We start from the raw sequence: 15,849 nt of genomic DNA, 5'->3' as shown, positions 1-15,849 counted from the left end.
CTAACCTACACTTGGTTAGGGAAAAGAGCTTACACAAAGATGAGCAGAAGGGACAACGACGGCAGCGATCAATAGAGACATCTGACGCCCTGAGAGTCAAAGAACCGGCCATTCATAAATTTATTTCGCTTCTTGGTGTAGCCCCTTATTTTTTGACACCAAGTCTCTCGTCCACAGCGTTGAGCAGTTTTGCGTGCGGTCATGGGCGTTACTTAGTTAAGCTGAGTTATAATATAATGGTTCTGTCGAATGACACCTATGCTTAGTACCCCGCCATGCATATTGCTTCACAGCATGCGCTCGAATGCGAGAAACGTACCGCTGACACGGTGTCTGTTCCTTCGCTCACTGTCTTTCCAAGCAGCGCGAAGCCGCGTCGGTCGGTTCGAAATAGGCAGCACCGTTCGTGATGGAACGTTTAAGGCCACTCTGGTCGCGACAAGCTTGTCCCAAAGGTCCTGGAAGAGCGCGCAGGCAGCCCCGAACGGAGCAGCGTGCGGCATCGCTGTTCCATGCTTCGGGGCGTGAGCGGTGCTCTCTGCTGCGACTGCACTCGTGTTCTTGTTTCAGGATAATGAATATTACGGCGCAGCAGACGGAGAACTTAGACTTGCGAATGCTTCGGTCGTTTCGAGTATTACGTCCACTGAAACTAGTCTCTCGCACGCCAAGTAAGTGCGCCAGTCGAGCCGAGCGCGCCCCGGGCAGCCGGAGCAGCCCGTGCGCCCCCGGGCCGCCGTCGCCCCGTAGAGCACGTCCGATTGTCACGTGTGCGCGCGCTCTCCAGAGGCGCGCGCTCGGCCCACGTAGCCCACCGTAGTCGTGTCGTAGCACTGGGGCCGGGCGCGCGGCGCCCAGCGCCGGTGAGTATGCGCCCTGTGGAGAAGAGGCGCCAGGCCTGACACGCCGCACACGGCTGCAGGATGTGCAACGGTCCCGGGGAGTGCGGTGGTACCTGTTGTTGTAGCTCGTAGTTGTGCGTAGCTCATTGCCTCGCCCTCTAGGGGCGGGAAGATTTGTCTTTGTACATGATTTGTTGCTAGATCTGTAGACTTCGCCGAGTCGCTTCGGTAAGCAGCAGCATTTTCACTTCCGCGAATATGTTCGTGTCCTCTCTTTTCTGCACGATATGCGATTAACAATGGCGCCTTTTTTTCCGAGTCGCATTGTTCGCTAGGTGCGTCATCCGAGACACGTGCTTAATCGTTCACAGTTCCAGAATGGTTCATTTCATACGACGATAAGCCGAGTGCAAGATTTTGTCGACGATAATTTGGTGCCTCTGGTGGCACTTGAGGGCTAAACAGTGGTAAAATAAACGATGGTAATATTACTTATTTTGAAGCTGTCCATTACATGTAGCTAAAGATCTCTCCACAAAATATAGGGCGTCATAACCAATATTTGTCTTAAGGCTGTTCCTATGACTGCTGCCCTTACAGCGCGGAGGAAAACGGGTAACAGGGGTATTATCGGCAAGTGGGATGATTCATATGAGATTCACAAGGTTGGAAGCGTGTGCACTTGTCCTTCACGGTGAGAATTTATATAGATGTCCCATGGAAGGTCTTGCCGAGAGTGATGAAACGCGCCAGCTTGGCCTATAATTCGTAATAAGCGTTTATTGAATTGACACCAAGACCCTTCGCAAACTAGAAAATGAATCGTACAGACCCTTTTGGCTTCCCTATTCTTCGTTCACTCAGTGCCACAGTCTGTAAGGGTCGGACTACGCTCATTTTAAGAGCCAAGAGCTTTCAAGCTGGTGGCATTTAATGACTGAAATAAAATGGTCTCTGAGACTCATATGACAGATTATTATATGACATCCTAAATATGGCTTTTTTGAGTACTGCTTTAATGATTTTTCTTTTTCATTCAAATTTATTTTTCCTTTTACGACGCCAATTTATTATCTTTAAATTTGGTAGCCTGCGATACTTCGGTAAAGCAGGCAGGGCATAAACTTTATTTTCTTTCAAGTGATTTATCATCGCCCCCACCACTAAATGTCTTTCACAGTTAAAACGGAAAGAAGCCTGATACGAAAAACATCGAGTGTACGTTGGCCGTGAATGGAAGCAACGCGTGGCGCAGTATCCCTGTCAATACCAGCGAATCAGTCGCCCCGAAGCACTGCAAAAATAATCTGGCGCTTATCGCCACCGCGGACAGATCGAATACAAATGTTCGAAGATTTCGGGCTGCCACAGGCGCATTCTGACGGGAGCTCAATGCGAACAATGCTTGTATCCTCATATTTCAGTGCACGTTCAAGAAGCCTAGGGCCCGTATTCGCAAAAATATCTTACGCCAAAATTATTCCTAAGAAAAAAATGCCAGCCAATCCTGATTCCGGGCATATTATTAGCGAAGGTGGCCCGCAAACAGCAAGGAGCGCTTACGAACGAAAAGCTGTGTGAATTCGGCCCCATGGGACCGTACTCGCAAAAATGTTAGTGCGCTGGAACTACTCGCAAGGCGATACGCCAACCAATCGTGCTGTTGGACATATTATCAGTGAAGGCGGTCGAACCTACAAATATCTTTGTGAATTCAGCCGCCTCAAGCGGAATTCACAAAGCTTTTCTTTCGTAAGAACTGCGTGCCTTTGACACCTCGCCTTCGCTAATAATAACTGAGCCGTCCCGATTGATCTGCGACGGTTCTTACAAATAGCTTTAGCGCATGAAATGCTTCGTGAATAGCCCGTATTCACAAAACGTCCTTACGCTAGAATCCTTACCGCTAGAATGGCAAACAGCACTTGCAAGGGCCGAATTCAGCAAAGCGTTTCGTTCCCAAGTGTTCTTTGCCATTGGCTGAATGCGTTCGCCTAATGATATGTTGAGCATCAGGATTGGCTGGAATGTTCGCTTACGAACAATTCTAGCGTGAGGACGTTTTGTGAATACGGGCCAAGGTCCTCGAAATTAATTCGGTGCGTGCAACACAATGGAGTATATAGTCTTGCGACATTAAGCACCTCCAAGTATTATTTTTTAAGAGGCCTACGCAGAATAACCCCATAGCGAGACTAAAATATTCCACAGTAGGTCGATATCTCCCGGTACGCGTAGGCACGACAGCGACGCGCGCAATCTTAAGGGCTTTGTGAGGGAGCCTTCGAGTTTCATTGCGTCGATGCTCTCCAGCAAGAAGCAGCGCCGAGAAGACTTCGTTTCAATATCGACACCGCGGACAGAGGCCAGGATAAATATAGCTACTACAGATCCACTTGCAAGTGCGCGCAGAATAACTTCAAAGGGCTCGAACTTGAAATCTTCGCATGCGGCACGGTCTCTTTTCACGAAGGAACGGTGGCTCCTAACGGAGTTTCAGAAATGAAGCGGGACATCTTATTTCGTTTGGCTGCGGTAGGCAGACAGCAAATCTATCTCGAGAATAAAATAAATAGATCTGCAGATCCTTCCATCCAGATGTGCCAGATCAACTTAATTGAATCGCCGGACAAGGTCACCACTGGCAAGGACTGGCTGAGCTAATTTCGGGGTCACGGACAAACGTACAAAGACGCGGCGCCGCGTGCATTTTGATACGGCGCTGGAAAAGACGGTCGGTACCGGTCGGACAAAAGGAGACGCTAAGCCTCGCCCAATAAAGACGAACACAGCCTTCCCGAGGAGGTGCCGCCGTCGTATTGCTTTCGTTATTGCCGGAGCTTGAGCGTAGCGTACTTCGTTTTTTTTTTTTTTTTTTTTTCCGCATGATCCAGCTCCACCTGGCTTGATCCGGCGTCGGATAAGGCTTCCGCCCGAACAATGGCTGTGTGTGTATTAGCGCCGTTGTCACCTCATGTTTGCCGCTGAGCGCGCGCGCTACCTCTCTCGCTCAGCCCTTTACCGGAGAGAGAGAAATTCCTTTACCCCGGCGCCTCAGCGGGTGTGCGATCGCGCATGGGGCACGCGCCCTGCTGCCAGAGTTCGTGGGCGTCAAGCGCGCGGATTCCCCTCCCCCAAGTTCGCGCGCTCGCGGGCTGACAAGCTGTGAATGGCGTATATATATGTGCTCCTCAGGCCTTTCTTCTCAGCCTTCGTCTTTCGCTTTAACTTCGGGCGTTTCGGAAATTAACTGATCCTCTCTTCCTTTTCCTCGCGTCTTCGCGCCCTGCTTTTGTCGCCGAGACTCTTTCCTCTCGCTTGACGCGGCCACTGACCCAGCCTTTCTGCCATTGCCGCGTGCGTGTTTACGGAACACTGCGCCACGGGGCTTCTGTTGCTGATTTCTTCAGCTGGCCCGGAAGCTGAAGGAAGCTAAATTTCACTGACCAGTGTGTCGTAGCCGGGCAGTGTTCGTCCTTTAATTCGTATTTGCTCTTTCGAATATCCGGGTCCGCATGAAGGGGCGCGGAGAATCGCAGTTCGGTGTCTGCATGCGAGTCCGCTTACTTTAATCCACGTCACGCTTCGTCGCAACTGTCTTTCTGTGTGTGTGTGTGTGTGTGGATTTATTGGGAGCGGAGTAGAGAAGAAAGGGGAGGCCGGTGGATAGGAGCGCGTGTGCGAGGGGCAAATAAGGAAAGCTTTGATACTTTTTCTCATTTCTATTCTAGGTTACTTTCAGATATAGCGCAAAAAAGTACACACGCACACACGAAGACACGACAGACGCGGACGAGCGCTCGCGTCTGTCGCGTCTTTTTTTTTTTTTTTTTTGTGCTATATGTGAAAGTAACAATGTTAGACCAACTAGCCCAACAGGCGGTCCTTCAATTCTAGGTGTCCGGATCTTGACGGCGATAAATTAGTTTTCGATGGCTTTAACCGTCACAAAGCACGTTTACTAAAAGCGGCGCCTACGCAGACTTCTTGCTTATTTCCTTTAATTTCAGTACGCCTATATATTTCCCTTCCGCATCCATCATAATATGGCCATGTAATCGGGAATCCAACTTACGACCAGCAGCAGGTTGTTGTCGTCGTCGCTATATGTGACACCGCAATCGGTTAATGTATTTTCTTTCCCTGTATTAGGAGAGGCCAGCAGTTCTTTGATGAATTATTTAACCAATTATGAGTCTCACGTAACTACCCTTACTTCCCTTCCACCATCTAGAGTTCCTCTTGCGAAATTTACAACATTCACTATCAAAGCTACTAATGTTTAATCGGTAAAGGACGCGTTCACATTAGGACCGTTTTGCATGCAGAAACATTAAACCCATGAAGGATGCAATGTACAGAAGATTGACTCTAGTCACCGGCACTACAATTTATAAAAAAAAAAAGGTCAGTGCAAGCTGTTTCTTTATGTTGGTCTTGGTGGCAAAATACGGCAAAACAAAAGCTGCACAGCCAAAAAAATAGCAACATATGTTCGGAACACTAACCTATAAAACTACATCACAATGAGATGACACGGAGGAGATTCCGAGTGTTCGCGCTATTCAGGGATGCGCTATCGTAAACGAACTAGCCAAGCTTCCCACATTAAGCGCCTAATTCGACTGCGCAAGGCGATTCGCCATTACTGTCGCAACAAAAGCCGTTTTAGAATCCAGGAACAGTGTACAACTGTCTGGAGATTTCAGGACTGTTTGCAGATATAAAATCGGACGGTTGAGCTGCGTATTGCCTAAGCGTTCTTCTACTTGTTTTCTCTTGCTTCGCCTCGAGCGCAAACGGCGAAAATGGGGGATAACACTGAGTAAACACAGCGGGCCATTCGTCGCTTCCAAATGCTCAAACACTAACTCGATGGCGGTTCGGTGTAGCTCACAGCAGTCCCGGTCGTGATCAAGTGAGTCGGCGCTACGTCCTGAAAATCGATTGACGCGAATCGGCAGACATTGCACACTGACCTCTTGTAGCGGCGGTGTCATAAATCGACACCTATTTATTTATAGCATGCGCCTGGCGTTGTACGAGAGGCGTACGCTCCTTGCGCGAAAGGTTTAACGGTATAGTAACAAAGAACTCGGCCTTTTGACTAGGAATAAGCATCAGGCCATCAAAACGCCCTACCTCGTAACACCCTATCTCATAACGGCGCGTTTGACACGTTTGAGGTGTCAGTGGCTGTGCACACTATACGGCTGTTTCATGGCTGCCGTATAGGAGGGAAGCCGTTGCTATGTTGTCCTCGAGGGGGAGTTCGCGAAAGCAGGCGCAAGCATTGAAATGCGTCTCTAATTTCGCCAACGCGTGTCTGCTTCCTTGTATTCTTCAGCGTGCCTCCTCGCGGTGGCAGTGAGATGTGAGCACGGAGTTTTGGCTTTGAAGGAAACAGTTCCAGGAGTGGATAACACAGTCCCGCTCGTTTTGTTTGTTTGTTCTTTTCGTTTTTTAACTGTAGTTACATGTTACTAATATATTGTTTCTTAACCCTGGTTCTGTTAGGCTAGTGAGAGAGGGAGAGAAAAAAAAGGGGGGAGGGGCGGCTCGTGGTTTTCTCCTTTTTCGTGCAAATAAAGACAGCCGCAGCTCAACCGCCGTTTTAAAGGTTAGAATATCTGGCACCCGCCTCGTCCCTTTACATACATACATACATACATACATACATACATACATACATACATACATACATACATACATACATACATACATACATACATACATACATACATACATACATACATACATACATACATACATACATACATACATACATACATACATACATACATACATACATACATACATACCATACATACATACATACATACATACATACATACATACATACATACATACATACATACATACATACATACATACATACATACATACATACATACATACATACATACATACATACATACATACATACATACATACATACATACTACATACATACATACATACATACATACATACATACATACATACATACATACATACATACATACATACATACATACATACATGCATGCATGCATCATGCATGCATGCATACATACATACATACATACATACTATACATACACATATATATATATATCCGAAACCGAATGAGAAATGGGACGCTAACGGGTCCTTACGTAACATTGCCATTGGGATTTCGATCGACGGGGGGGGGGGGGGGGGGAGACTGAAGCCTATCACAGAAGTTGGGTGTTTGCGTGTATCGGCGAAACAAATAATTAACAGCACCAAAGCCCAAGCAGGTGTGAGAAACAGCGCTAGAGCACGTACCAAAGCTGTAAGCACGTTGAGCCGAATGAGGCATGCGCCGAAATAATTCATTGTATCTTTTTGCGAACTTTGCAATTAGTAAGTTCAGAAAATCGACTTTCCGTGCAGAGAAGAGACAAGCGTCGTGGTCACGTGGATGCGGCCATAAACCTAATCGTTTGTCGTAGCGGACTGTCGATGCCGGGGAGCGTATGCGTACGCACCAGGGACAGAGTTTGTGTGAACGCTGCTGCTTACTACGAGCGACTGGTAGCCGGCGATATGCATGCGTAGCATGCGGCACTTTAGCGGCCGCTGTGTGTAGCGTAGATCCGTAGTTAGAGCATCCCGCTCCCCTTGTTTGCTTGCAGGTTTGTTACCTACTTTGTACCGGAGGATTTAGATTTAGATCTCAGAACCTTGAGAGCCATCAGGGTGCTTCGACCCTTGAAGCTGGTCTCCGGAATCCCAAGTGAGTCTTCCCTTGGGCCGCGTCACCCTGCTCCGGCCGTGCCTCTCAGCAGCGGGGCGTTTCGCAAAATGAGCGCCCGGCTTCACTCTGTCGTAACTGGCCAGCCCCGTCTTTCCCGACCCTGCGCTGCCCAATGGTGCACTTTCGGCACATAAACTGTCATTATCTCTGCCTCTCTATCGGATGTTTGAAAGAACGAGTACACCTCTAGTTGCGAGACTCCTTTCAACTTAATACTACAGTCATGACCCACAAACACCTCATTTAAAAAGTTAATTAATAAGCGTTTGTTAAGCAGCGGCATTATTTCAAAGTGCACACTTCGTGAACAGCGTCCCCCTCGCGACCACCAGATGCAGTTTTTTTTAACTTCAGTAGCTGCTTTCGCTTTCTTCTTTACAAAACCTTAAGGCTTATTTTTTAATACCAAGCACAGCAAACGCGGGCAAGAAATAAGGAGGCGTTTCGTCGTATTCGTGCGTGCTACGGGAAGCTTGCGCTCATTCCAAAGATTATTCTATTGACCAACTTTCTCGTTAGTACGGCAACCGTGTGTTGCTCGTTAAAGTGCCAGTGTACAACTGCAGAGCAAGTTTAAATGTCGGAGCGCTACAGGAGAATAAGCTTACCGTGAAGCAAAGTTTTAAAGGATGCAGGAAGGCGAGATTATTTCATCTTGTGCGAGAACAGAGCTCATAAAAGCAAGCTAAAAGTACCATAGGCGGGTCTCGTGTGTGTCGCTGGCTTCTAATGGCATGCCTTGGCTGTATATAAATTGGCCAAGTAATCCTTGCAAATTACCAGCTTCAGGAGGCGCTAAGTTCTAAGTGTTCTTTGTGAAAGGAATGGCGCTATTTTTGTTATTTTTTAAAGAGCGCAAAGGGTTTCTTGCTTCAAATCTCTTTCTTTTTTCAGATTTTAAATGTGAATACATACATACCATGATTTTTGCTCCTTTTCCAGGCCTTCAAGTAGTGTTGAAGTCCATCATCAAAGCCATGGCGCCATTGCTTCAAATAGGACTTCTTGTTCTCTTTGCCATCGTTATATTTGCCATTATTGGCCTTGAATTTTACAGCGGTGCTTTACACAAAACATGCTACAGTTTAGAAGATGCAAGTGAGTACCGATGCTCTATGGTCATGCGTTCCACGCTTCCTAGAACTTAACAGGAGCTTCAGCAAACCTGGAGCCGAATTCACAAAGGTATTTGTTCGTAAGATCGTTTTGTGATCGGTCTGCGGCCTTCACTAATGATATGTTTGCTGTTTCTATTGGGCTGTTCTTGTTCTTACTAACTTTACTAGCGTAAGAACCTTTTGTGAATACGGGTCCTGGTACGCAGGCTTCGTCCGTCAAAAATGCTGAAGCTACTACGCACGTGACTGAACTTGTCATAGTAGTGTGGAGGCGGGGGCCTGCCAGATTTCTCGTTTGCCCAAAGCCGCGGAGACACAGGGGGACAGAGCTTCTCACTCAAAAGAGCTTCAAAGCACCAGACTTGCTGCAGGTTCCCTGCAAAAGAGCCCGGCGGCAATCCTTCTCACTCGCATAGTGGCTTTGAAACCATTGACAGAGGCTGAATGTCCTGCTTTCTCCCGTTATATTTTTAAATATTGGCAGTGAGATGTAGTTAAGGTGTATTAAGGGAACGTATGAACGCTTTCGTGCGTTTTGTGCGTCAAGATATAAAGGCCCCTGACGTTAAAAATATGACCATTCATTAAACGGCCAGTGAACCTGGTTTTGCTTTTCTGCTTTGCAAAAATGAAGTATTGTCTCTTTGCTAGTAGGCATAATATCACATATCCGCACTAGTAACTTGTGTGTTAGAGTCTTCCTTTGATGGCTACAGGCTTCTGATAAACGGCAAAGCTAATCAATGCCTTGGTTTTTACGAAGCTGCAGGCACCACACTGTAGCTGTGGGCCGAAGTTGAGGGCACTCTGAAATCTGGACTCAAGTGCCGAGAGTTTCCACTTGTTTTATTTTAAATAGTGAACTGAGTGATTTTATTCATTATATGCTCTCTTCATCAGCTTATTCATCTGTTTTGTGGTCTGTAATGACCTTAACCATAATTGGTTAACGACGGAGAATAATGCAAAACAAATCTCTTTTGCGAAGTAGCTTGGTAAGGAAATGACGAAACATGTGTTATACTGTTTCCCAAAATCAAGCAAAGGTGCTCACTGCGTCATTGCTTGTTGATCCGCGTTTGTTCACCTTTCACGAACGTCAGTTGTCGCACGTTTTAAGTGGTGTCTATATTTACAGCCCCTCAAGAACTCAGGGCTTTGTGACCCTATCTAGGTTCATTGGATATAACAAGAGTATGGCAAGGTGCGGCGGCCGCGCCCTGTTATTGTGGATTTGTGTCAGTAACTTAGATTTCAGCGATGTAGCTTGCATTATATTCAAGTGCAATATATCGGGGTTAAGTCGGACAGCAGGCTCAGAGATTCAGCTTGGGCGCTTCTTCCGCACAATGTTATCTGCTGGAAACTTCAATTATACAGAGCATCAGACTAAAACAGAGCTTTCTACGTGACCAATTGCGTGGTGAATAGGTTAGCAGCTTGGACTGAGTATACATATCTGATATTTTAAACAATTCAGTTACAACGCGCAGCGACCATAATGTAAATTGACTCATGTAAATAATGTCTTGACGTAAATGTAACGTTCCGTGGCCTTAATACCCACCGAGGCGTATTGCAGCAGTCGCGGTTAGGCGTTGTCACAGCTCCTGCGTGTCACTATGACCATTCTTATAGGCGCATCATAACACTACCCATGTTGCAGAGCCTTCGTAGCTGCTTTGGCTTTCTGCGTAAAGGCCGCGCCCCTGAAACTCATAGCAGTCGTAAAGCAATAACAGTAGCGATAAAGAAATCATGTACAAGGTAGACTACTCCTTCTCACCAGTTATCACCGGTACCGCACAGCTGGGTTCTTTGTTTAATGGCTTAAGAGATAGAAACGAAGAGGGAAAGCTCGGGAGGTTAGCCAAGGACGTGCCCGGTTGGCTACCCAACACTTGGGGAGGGGGAAGGGGCAGAATAGATAAGGAGAGAAAAGAAAAATAATAGAGTCAGTCATTCGCAGAGACAGTCACAGAAGAATCTCCGCTGCCACAAGCGTTCGTACAATCCAGTATTCTTCACGTGTAATCCAGTATTTTTCACGAACTTAAGCGGTACTGTTGTAGTAAAGGAATCTCAAAGGAGCACTAACGAACCACTCTGTGGTAATGGTGCCCAGAAGTGATTTTGACGAAAGCGAACGTAGGCATCCATCTTGTAAACAATGCGTCTGCGCTACAATAAACAAACTCTAACTATACCGGATACATACGCTATTTCAAGCTAGTCTCTGTAGAAAGAATTAAGAAGGTCCATAGAAGCTGGACCCTCCAGGCTACTGTTATCAGCGGGAGCTGTTTCGTTATCTGGCTTCAACCTGAGCCCCACCATAAGGCTCCGTATTTGCAAAACAGTTCGTACGCTAGAGCGGTAGGTAGGAACAGGGGCCAGTCCTTTTTCTTTCTATTAACTAAACTTCCTTAAACAGAAGCAGAGAGGAGGAACAGCTCCTGCCATTTACAGTGACACGAAGTTCGAATTAAACCAGAATAATACAATAGTGGATCACCGGCGTTAATGTTACTCTCGACTCTGCTACCCCATCTCTTTGGTTTGATCTATGATGGCTTACATCATACATAATGTTTTACTACGACACGTTTCAACGTTTCACTTCGTAGCACGTCCTCTTCGCAGAAGCTGCTGTTGCGAGAGTAACATTTAGAGCGCGGGCTTCTCGACCCTTGCGCTCAAGGCTCCGGGTGAGGCATTAGTGCTACTTACATATTCTTTCATTTTTATGGTCAGCTCGCAACAAATATGTTATCCTCATAATGCACCTCATTTCTCATTGCCATGTTTTTAGTACATATACGTATATTTTACGAACTTTATACAACGACTGATCTTAGGCCATTTCTCAGCCATGTTGTATCCATGAATTCTTGTACCATTAGCAACTCATTCCATCAAGTGTTTGGAGCTCTTTGGTCAGAACTAGCCCTTGCACCAATAAACCCATTAATCAATCATCAAACGCTTCGCTTCGTCCCCTTTCCGTCTTCCACCCTTCAGGGGCCGAATTCACGAAGGTTTTTGTTTGTAAAACTTTTTTTATAATCTGTCGGCGGGCCTTTGCTCATAATATGTTCGCTGACACTATTGGACGGTTTTTGTTCTGACCAACTTTACTAGCTTAAGAACTATTTGTGAATACCGGTCCTGTTCTTGGTGCGTGTTGTGACATTCTGTCGTCTCACGCAGGCGAGATCGTTCCGGAGGGCGAGCAGGAGACGCCTTGCTACCAGGACTCTCCGTTAAACTCGTCGCATCCTTCCGGGGCGTACATTTGCGACCACAACGTCTCCATCTGCAAGGAGGGCTGGATCGGCCCCAACTACGGCATCACTAGCTTCGACAACATCTTTTTCGCCATGTTAACTGTTTTTCAATGCATCACCATGGAGGGTTGGACGGCCATTTTGTACTGGGTAAGTGGGCCGCTTGCTTTATAGCGTTGTAGTTCAGCGAATGTTCTCGCAAAAAAAAAAAAAAAAGCGATTGAGAGAGACAGCACTTAGCTGGCGGCATAGCGTCGCGTGTTTTGTGGATTAGAAGCTTAGCATCTCACCTTCTCTTTCGCTGCACTTGTTTTCTAATGGCATAAGTGGTGCGTGACTGTCCTCGCAATGGCATTGTTACGGTGCCTAATGTCGGCAGTATGTCTTTTGTTGTTGCACCGTGCACAGACCGCGGACTAATTGTACACTGGCTTCTTCATCCCAGGGCCGCGTTCCTGCTATTTCTTACTCAATATTCGCATGTACCATGTACGGCATAGTGGACACAGTGCTGCATTCTAATCACCACAAACGATCTTGTCGCTAACCTTTCTCCCTTCTAACTAAGCCCCTGTTTTTTTCTCCTTTCAGACAAATGATGCCTTGGGTAACTCATTTAACTGGGTGTATTTCGTACCTCTCATCATCCTGGGATCCTTTTTCATGCTCAACTTAGTTCTCGGTGTTCTTAGTGGGTAAGTTCAATTGGTGTTGTGTGTCCACGCGTGCCCCTTCCTGCCATGCGCGGCCTCTCACTACATTTCGAACGCCGCAGTGAAATTCACTATGTTACAGCACTGACCCAGCAGTGCTGTAGCTCTTTTCTTGGTCTTTGCAATGCTCAATGTTTAAAGGCTTCTCTGACAGTTACACTCAGTGTAATGAACCTAGAAGTAAGTATTTAAACAACCGCAACTGCTTCTTTTTTGCGATGCGAAGGTGCTCGCGCGAGAACTGTCCACTAAGTTTTCCATGCATGCAGGTTTTGTGCGCATTGTATAGTTCAAGTCCGTTGGGATATCGGATCTGTCTGATAAGCTGTCGCCTCGTCTATAAAAACTATCACATCTTGGGCTGAACCAGTTCGCTCCACTGGTTTATTTCAAGCGCGGAAGGCTTCGTTCTTTTGGTTTTTAAAATGAAGTTAGCGCTTCCAAACAAAAAGGTCTTGTGAACCCAGTGAAACGATTTTCTGAGGCCTTACAATGTCTCACTCTTTGCTTATTTCATAAAGCACATCAATACGCTAACTACCTTATCATGTATGCAAGAATGCTCAAGATCTCTTATACAAAACAAGGACGCATTGACGTTGTGCCGCAAACAGCAGACAAACGCTGAAGGAGAGTTCGTGGCTCGTGCTTGAACATTTGTGTGTGTGTGCTTTGTTTTTTTTTTTTCAGAGAGTTTGCAAAAGAGAGAGAAAGGGTAGAGAACCGGCAAGCCTTTCTCAAGATTCGGAGGCAGCAGCAGCTAGAGAGGGAGTTGGACGGCTACGTCGAGTGGATATGCAAAGCAGGTCAGTTCGACTAAACGTCACTGTTCTTCTACTACCTGTTTCTCTGCATTACTCGTCACTCGTACTTTAATGCACAAACCTCGAAACAGACTGCACTAATTAACGCGCCTGACGAGATAACAGAGTGGTAACTTCCCTCAGTGAAATGGTATCCAACTGCATTTGTCGCGACTCTTCTCTTATTTCTCACGCAGAGGAAGTAATTCTGGCGGAGGAGAGAACGACTGAAGAGGAGAAAATGCACATAATGGAAGGTCAGTTGGATGGTTCTTTTTATTTTTTGAAGGCCAGCGCTAAGCACGCATTGCCTTCCGACCCAGGGCAGCATGGTATGGCTGACGCTCAAACGAAAGGTCACATTGAAATCGTCACCTTAATTAGCCGCACAACGCGTCGCTCTGTCCCTCGCCACTTTACAAGCTGGTTTCATCGCTTGGGATGTTCATAGTCCCACAAAAATCCCAAGTACAGTAACAAATAGTTGCCGCGATTTTTGTCGCGAGATAAACGTTGTGCTTTGTTGGAGCAGACTTTGTCGCACCGCATAAGTGCGTGTGTTTTTGTCCGCATTGGTATGTCTGCAGGGTAAACTTCTGAAGAAAATGTTGCGTGGCTTTTGCTGTTCCATTTCCAAGTTCTCAGTAATTATAGTGTTCTCAAGGGCAGCAAGACAGCGCCGGTATTGAGTATGAAGGAGGTAAAATCGTTTTCTCATGGCCTACTAGGCAGGCTCTTCGGAAAACAAACAAATCAATCCCGATGCTTAGTCTTAATACAGCGCAATTTTTAGCGCTCCTCATCCGTCACCGAAACAACACCTAATACTGCTACTATGCTTAAAGTAGTCCTTTGTTGGCTGTCAGTGAAGACGACTCCTTTAATTAGCCGCCGAAATACTTCAATGCGAACCGTGTCAGTCGGACAGGCGCGACAGTAAGATAACGTTGCTGCAGCGCTCGCCACTCTTCAGGCGGCGGCCCTTTAGCGTCGTTAATTCTCTGTCCATTTGCACTTGCTCGCTGGGGGTTCAGGAAACGGGCCGCACGTGATATGCGCAGTTGTAGAGTGCCTGACGCCTTACACTCGTCCTACCTTTACAGCTCGCAGGCGAGCGGCCAATAAGCGTAAGAAACTAAAGAGTATGCACAACAAGAGCACGGACGAGGAGGAGGAAGAAGAGGTGGAGGATGAAGGTGAGCTGCGGCCGCCGGCGTCGCCGCCGCCTTCCTCGCGGCCGCAGCGCCCTGCCCTCAGTTGGCCGCCGCTCTTGTTCTTGGACGCAGCCTTGCTTATACGCCTTTCTTCGCTATGCTTTCTCTATCTCTCTTTCTCTGTTATTTCTTTTTTTTTCTTTGTGCGCACTGTTTGACACGTACCGCGAGCTGCAGCATTTGCCGCCCTCTGAAAGTTAAGGACAAGATGTTTTTGTCTCTCTACTGCAGAATATATCTCGCAGCGTACATGTGTGTGCGAATATGTAATCTATACTACGAGTCCAAGTTGCCTCGTGTGATCTGTGATAATTTCGCGTCATTGAGTGCTCGTATTCCGTGTCTGCTCGTTTTATTGTACAAAGCCAAGTTACAACGGTGCAGCTTGAAAGTATCTGCAGAAGCTTACTCAGGTCGGTTGGTACGCAGGTTGAAGCCGTTATAACGAAACAGGAAAGTGGGACGCAAAGGTGGAGGCACGCGTGGTGGCAGCAAGCGGCAATCCGGCTCCTTGCCTTGCTTCTAGACAATAATTTTATTGACACTCAATGAACCTGATATGCCGTCAACGTCAGAGGAAGTCGGGGGCAACAATTCCCGAGCCAGACTGATCTCGCTTGTAGCAGCACACCACCTCGTACAGAGCACTGATTTCTGCGTACATCTCTGCGTCCTGTTTTCGCATGTATACCTGCATTTTTTTAATGGTTTCGAGACTGGAAATTGTTGTTCACATTGTTGCTTCTTGCGGATTAATGTAGCCGTGAAATTATGCAAAAAGAAAGAAGCTTTACTCTACTGTTTGCCAGTTGACCTTCCGCTCTAAAATTAAGGTTTATGTAGATTCTAACTATTCCAGATCTGTCTCGCGTAAAGAAAGAGCACATAGAACGCGCAGAATTTTTTTATTTTTCAGTGATATCCTGTCGTTTTCGCGAGTTTGTGCCTGTCTCGCCCGTTGAATAAGTACACTGTGAACGTGCAGGCTTTAAGGTACCGAACGTCTTTCGAGCGCCTCTGAAAAGTAGCATGCGTCGCTTTTTCACAGCAGGACTAACCAACTCAGTTCTACCGGAACAAGTGAGCAT

The 15,849-nt window shown here is 46.7% G+C and overlaps 1 protein-coding gene across 1 annotated transcript in view; it reads left to right on the top strand.

The window, feature by feature from the left end:
* The window catches only part of LOC119432968 (voltage-dependent calcium channel type A subunit alpha-1), a 472,601-nt gene that overhangs the window by 382,677 nt on the left and 74,075 nt on the right, over positions 1–15,849 (top strand). The window contains exons 7-13 of the mRNA XM_049671300.1: positions 7,505–7,605; positions 8,569–8,724; positions 11,955–12,181; positions 12,623–12,726; positions 13,435–13,550; positions 13,745–13,804; positions 14,651–14,743. Coding sequence (XP_049527257.1) covers positions 7,505–7,605; positions 8,569–8,724; positions 11,955–12,181; positions 12,623–12,726; positions 13,435–13,550; positions 13,745–13,804; positions 14,651–14,743 — 857 coding nt within the window. The remainder of the gene's footprint in view (positions 1–7,504; positions 7,606–8,568; positions 8,725–11,954; positions 12,182–12,622; positions 12,727–13,434; positions 13,551–13,744; positions 13,805–14,650; positions 14,744–15,849) is intronic.

Source organism: Dermacentor silvarum, chromosome 1 (genome assembly GCF_013339745.2).
Source record: "Dermacentor silvarum isolate Dsil-2018 chromosome 1, BIME_Dsil_1.4, whole genome shotgun sequence".
In the NCBI taxonomy this organism is placed as follows: domain Eukaryota; kingdom Metazoa; phylum Arthropoda; class Arachnida; order Ixodida; family Ixodidae; genus Dermacentor; species Dermacentor silvarum.
The sequence above is the reverse complement of the archived record's forward strand: the minus strand, read 5'-3'. Positions and strand labels throughout refer to the sequence as shown.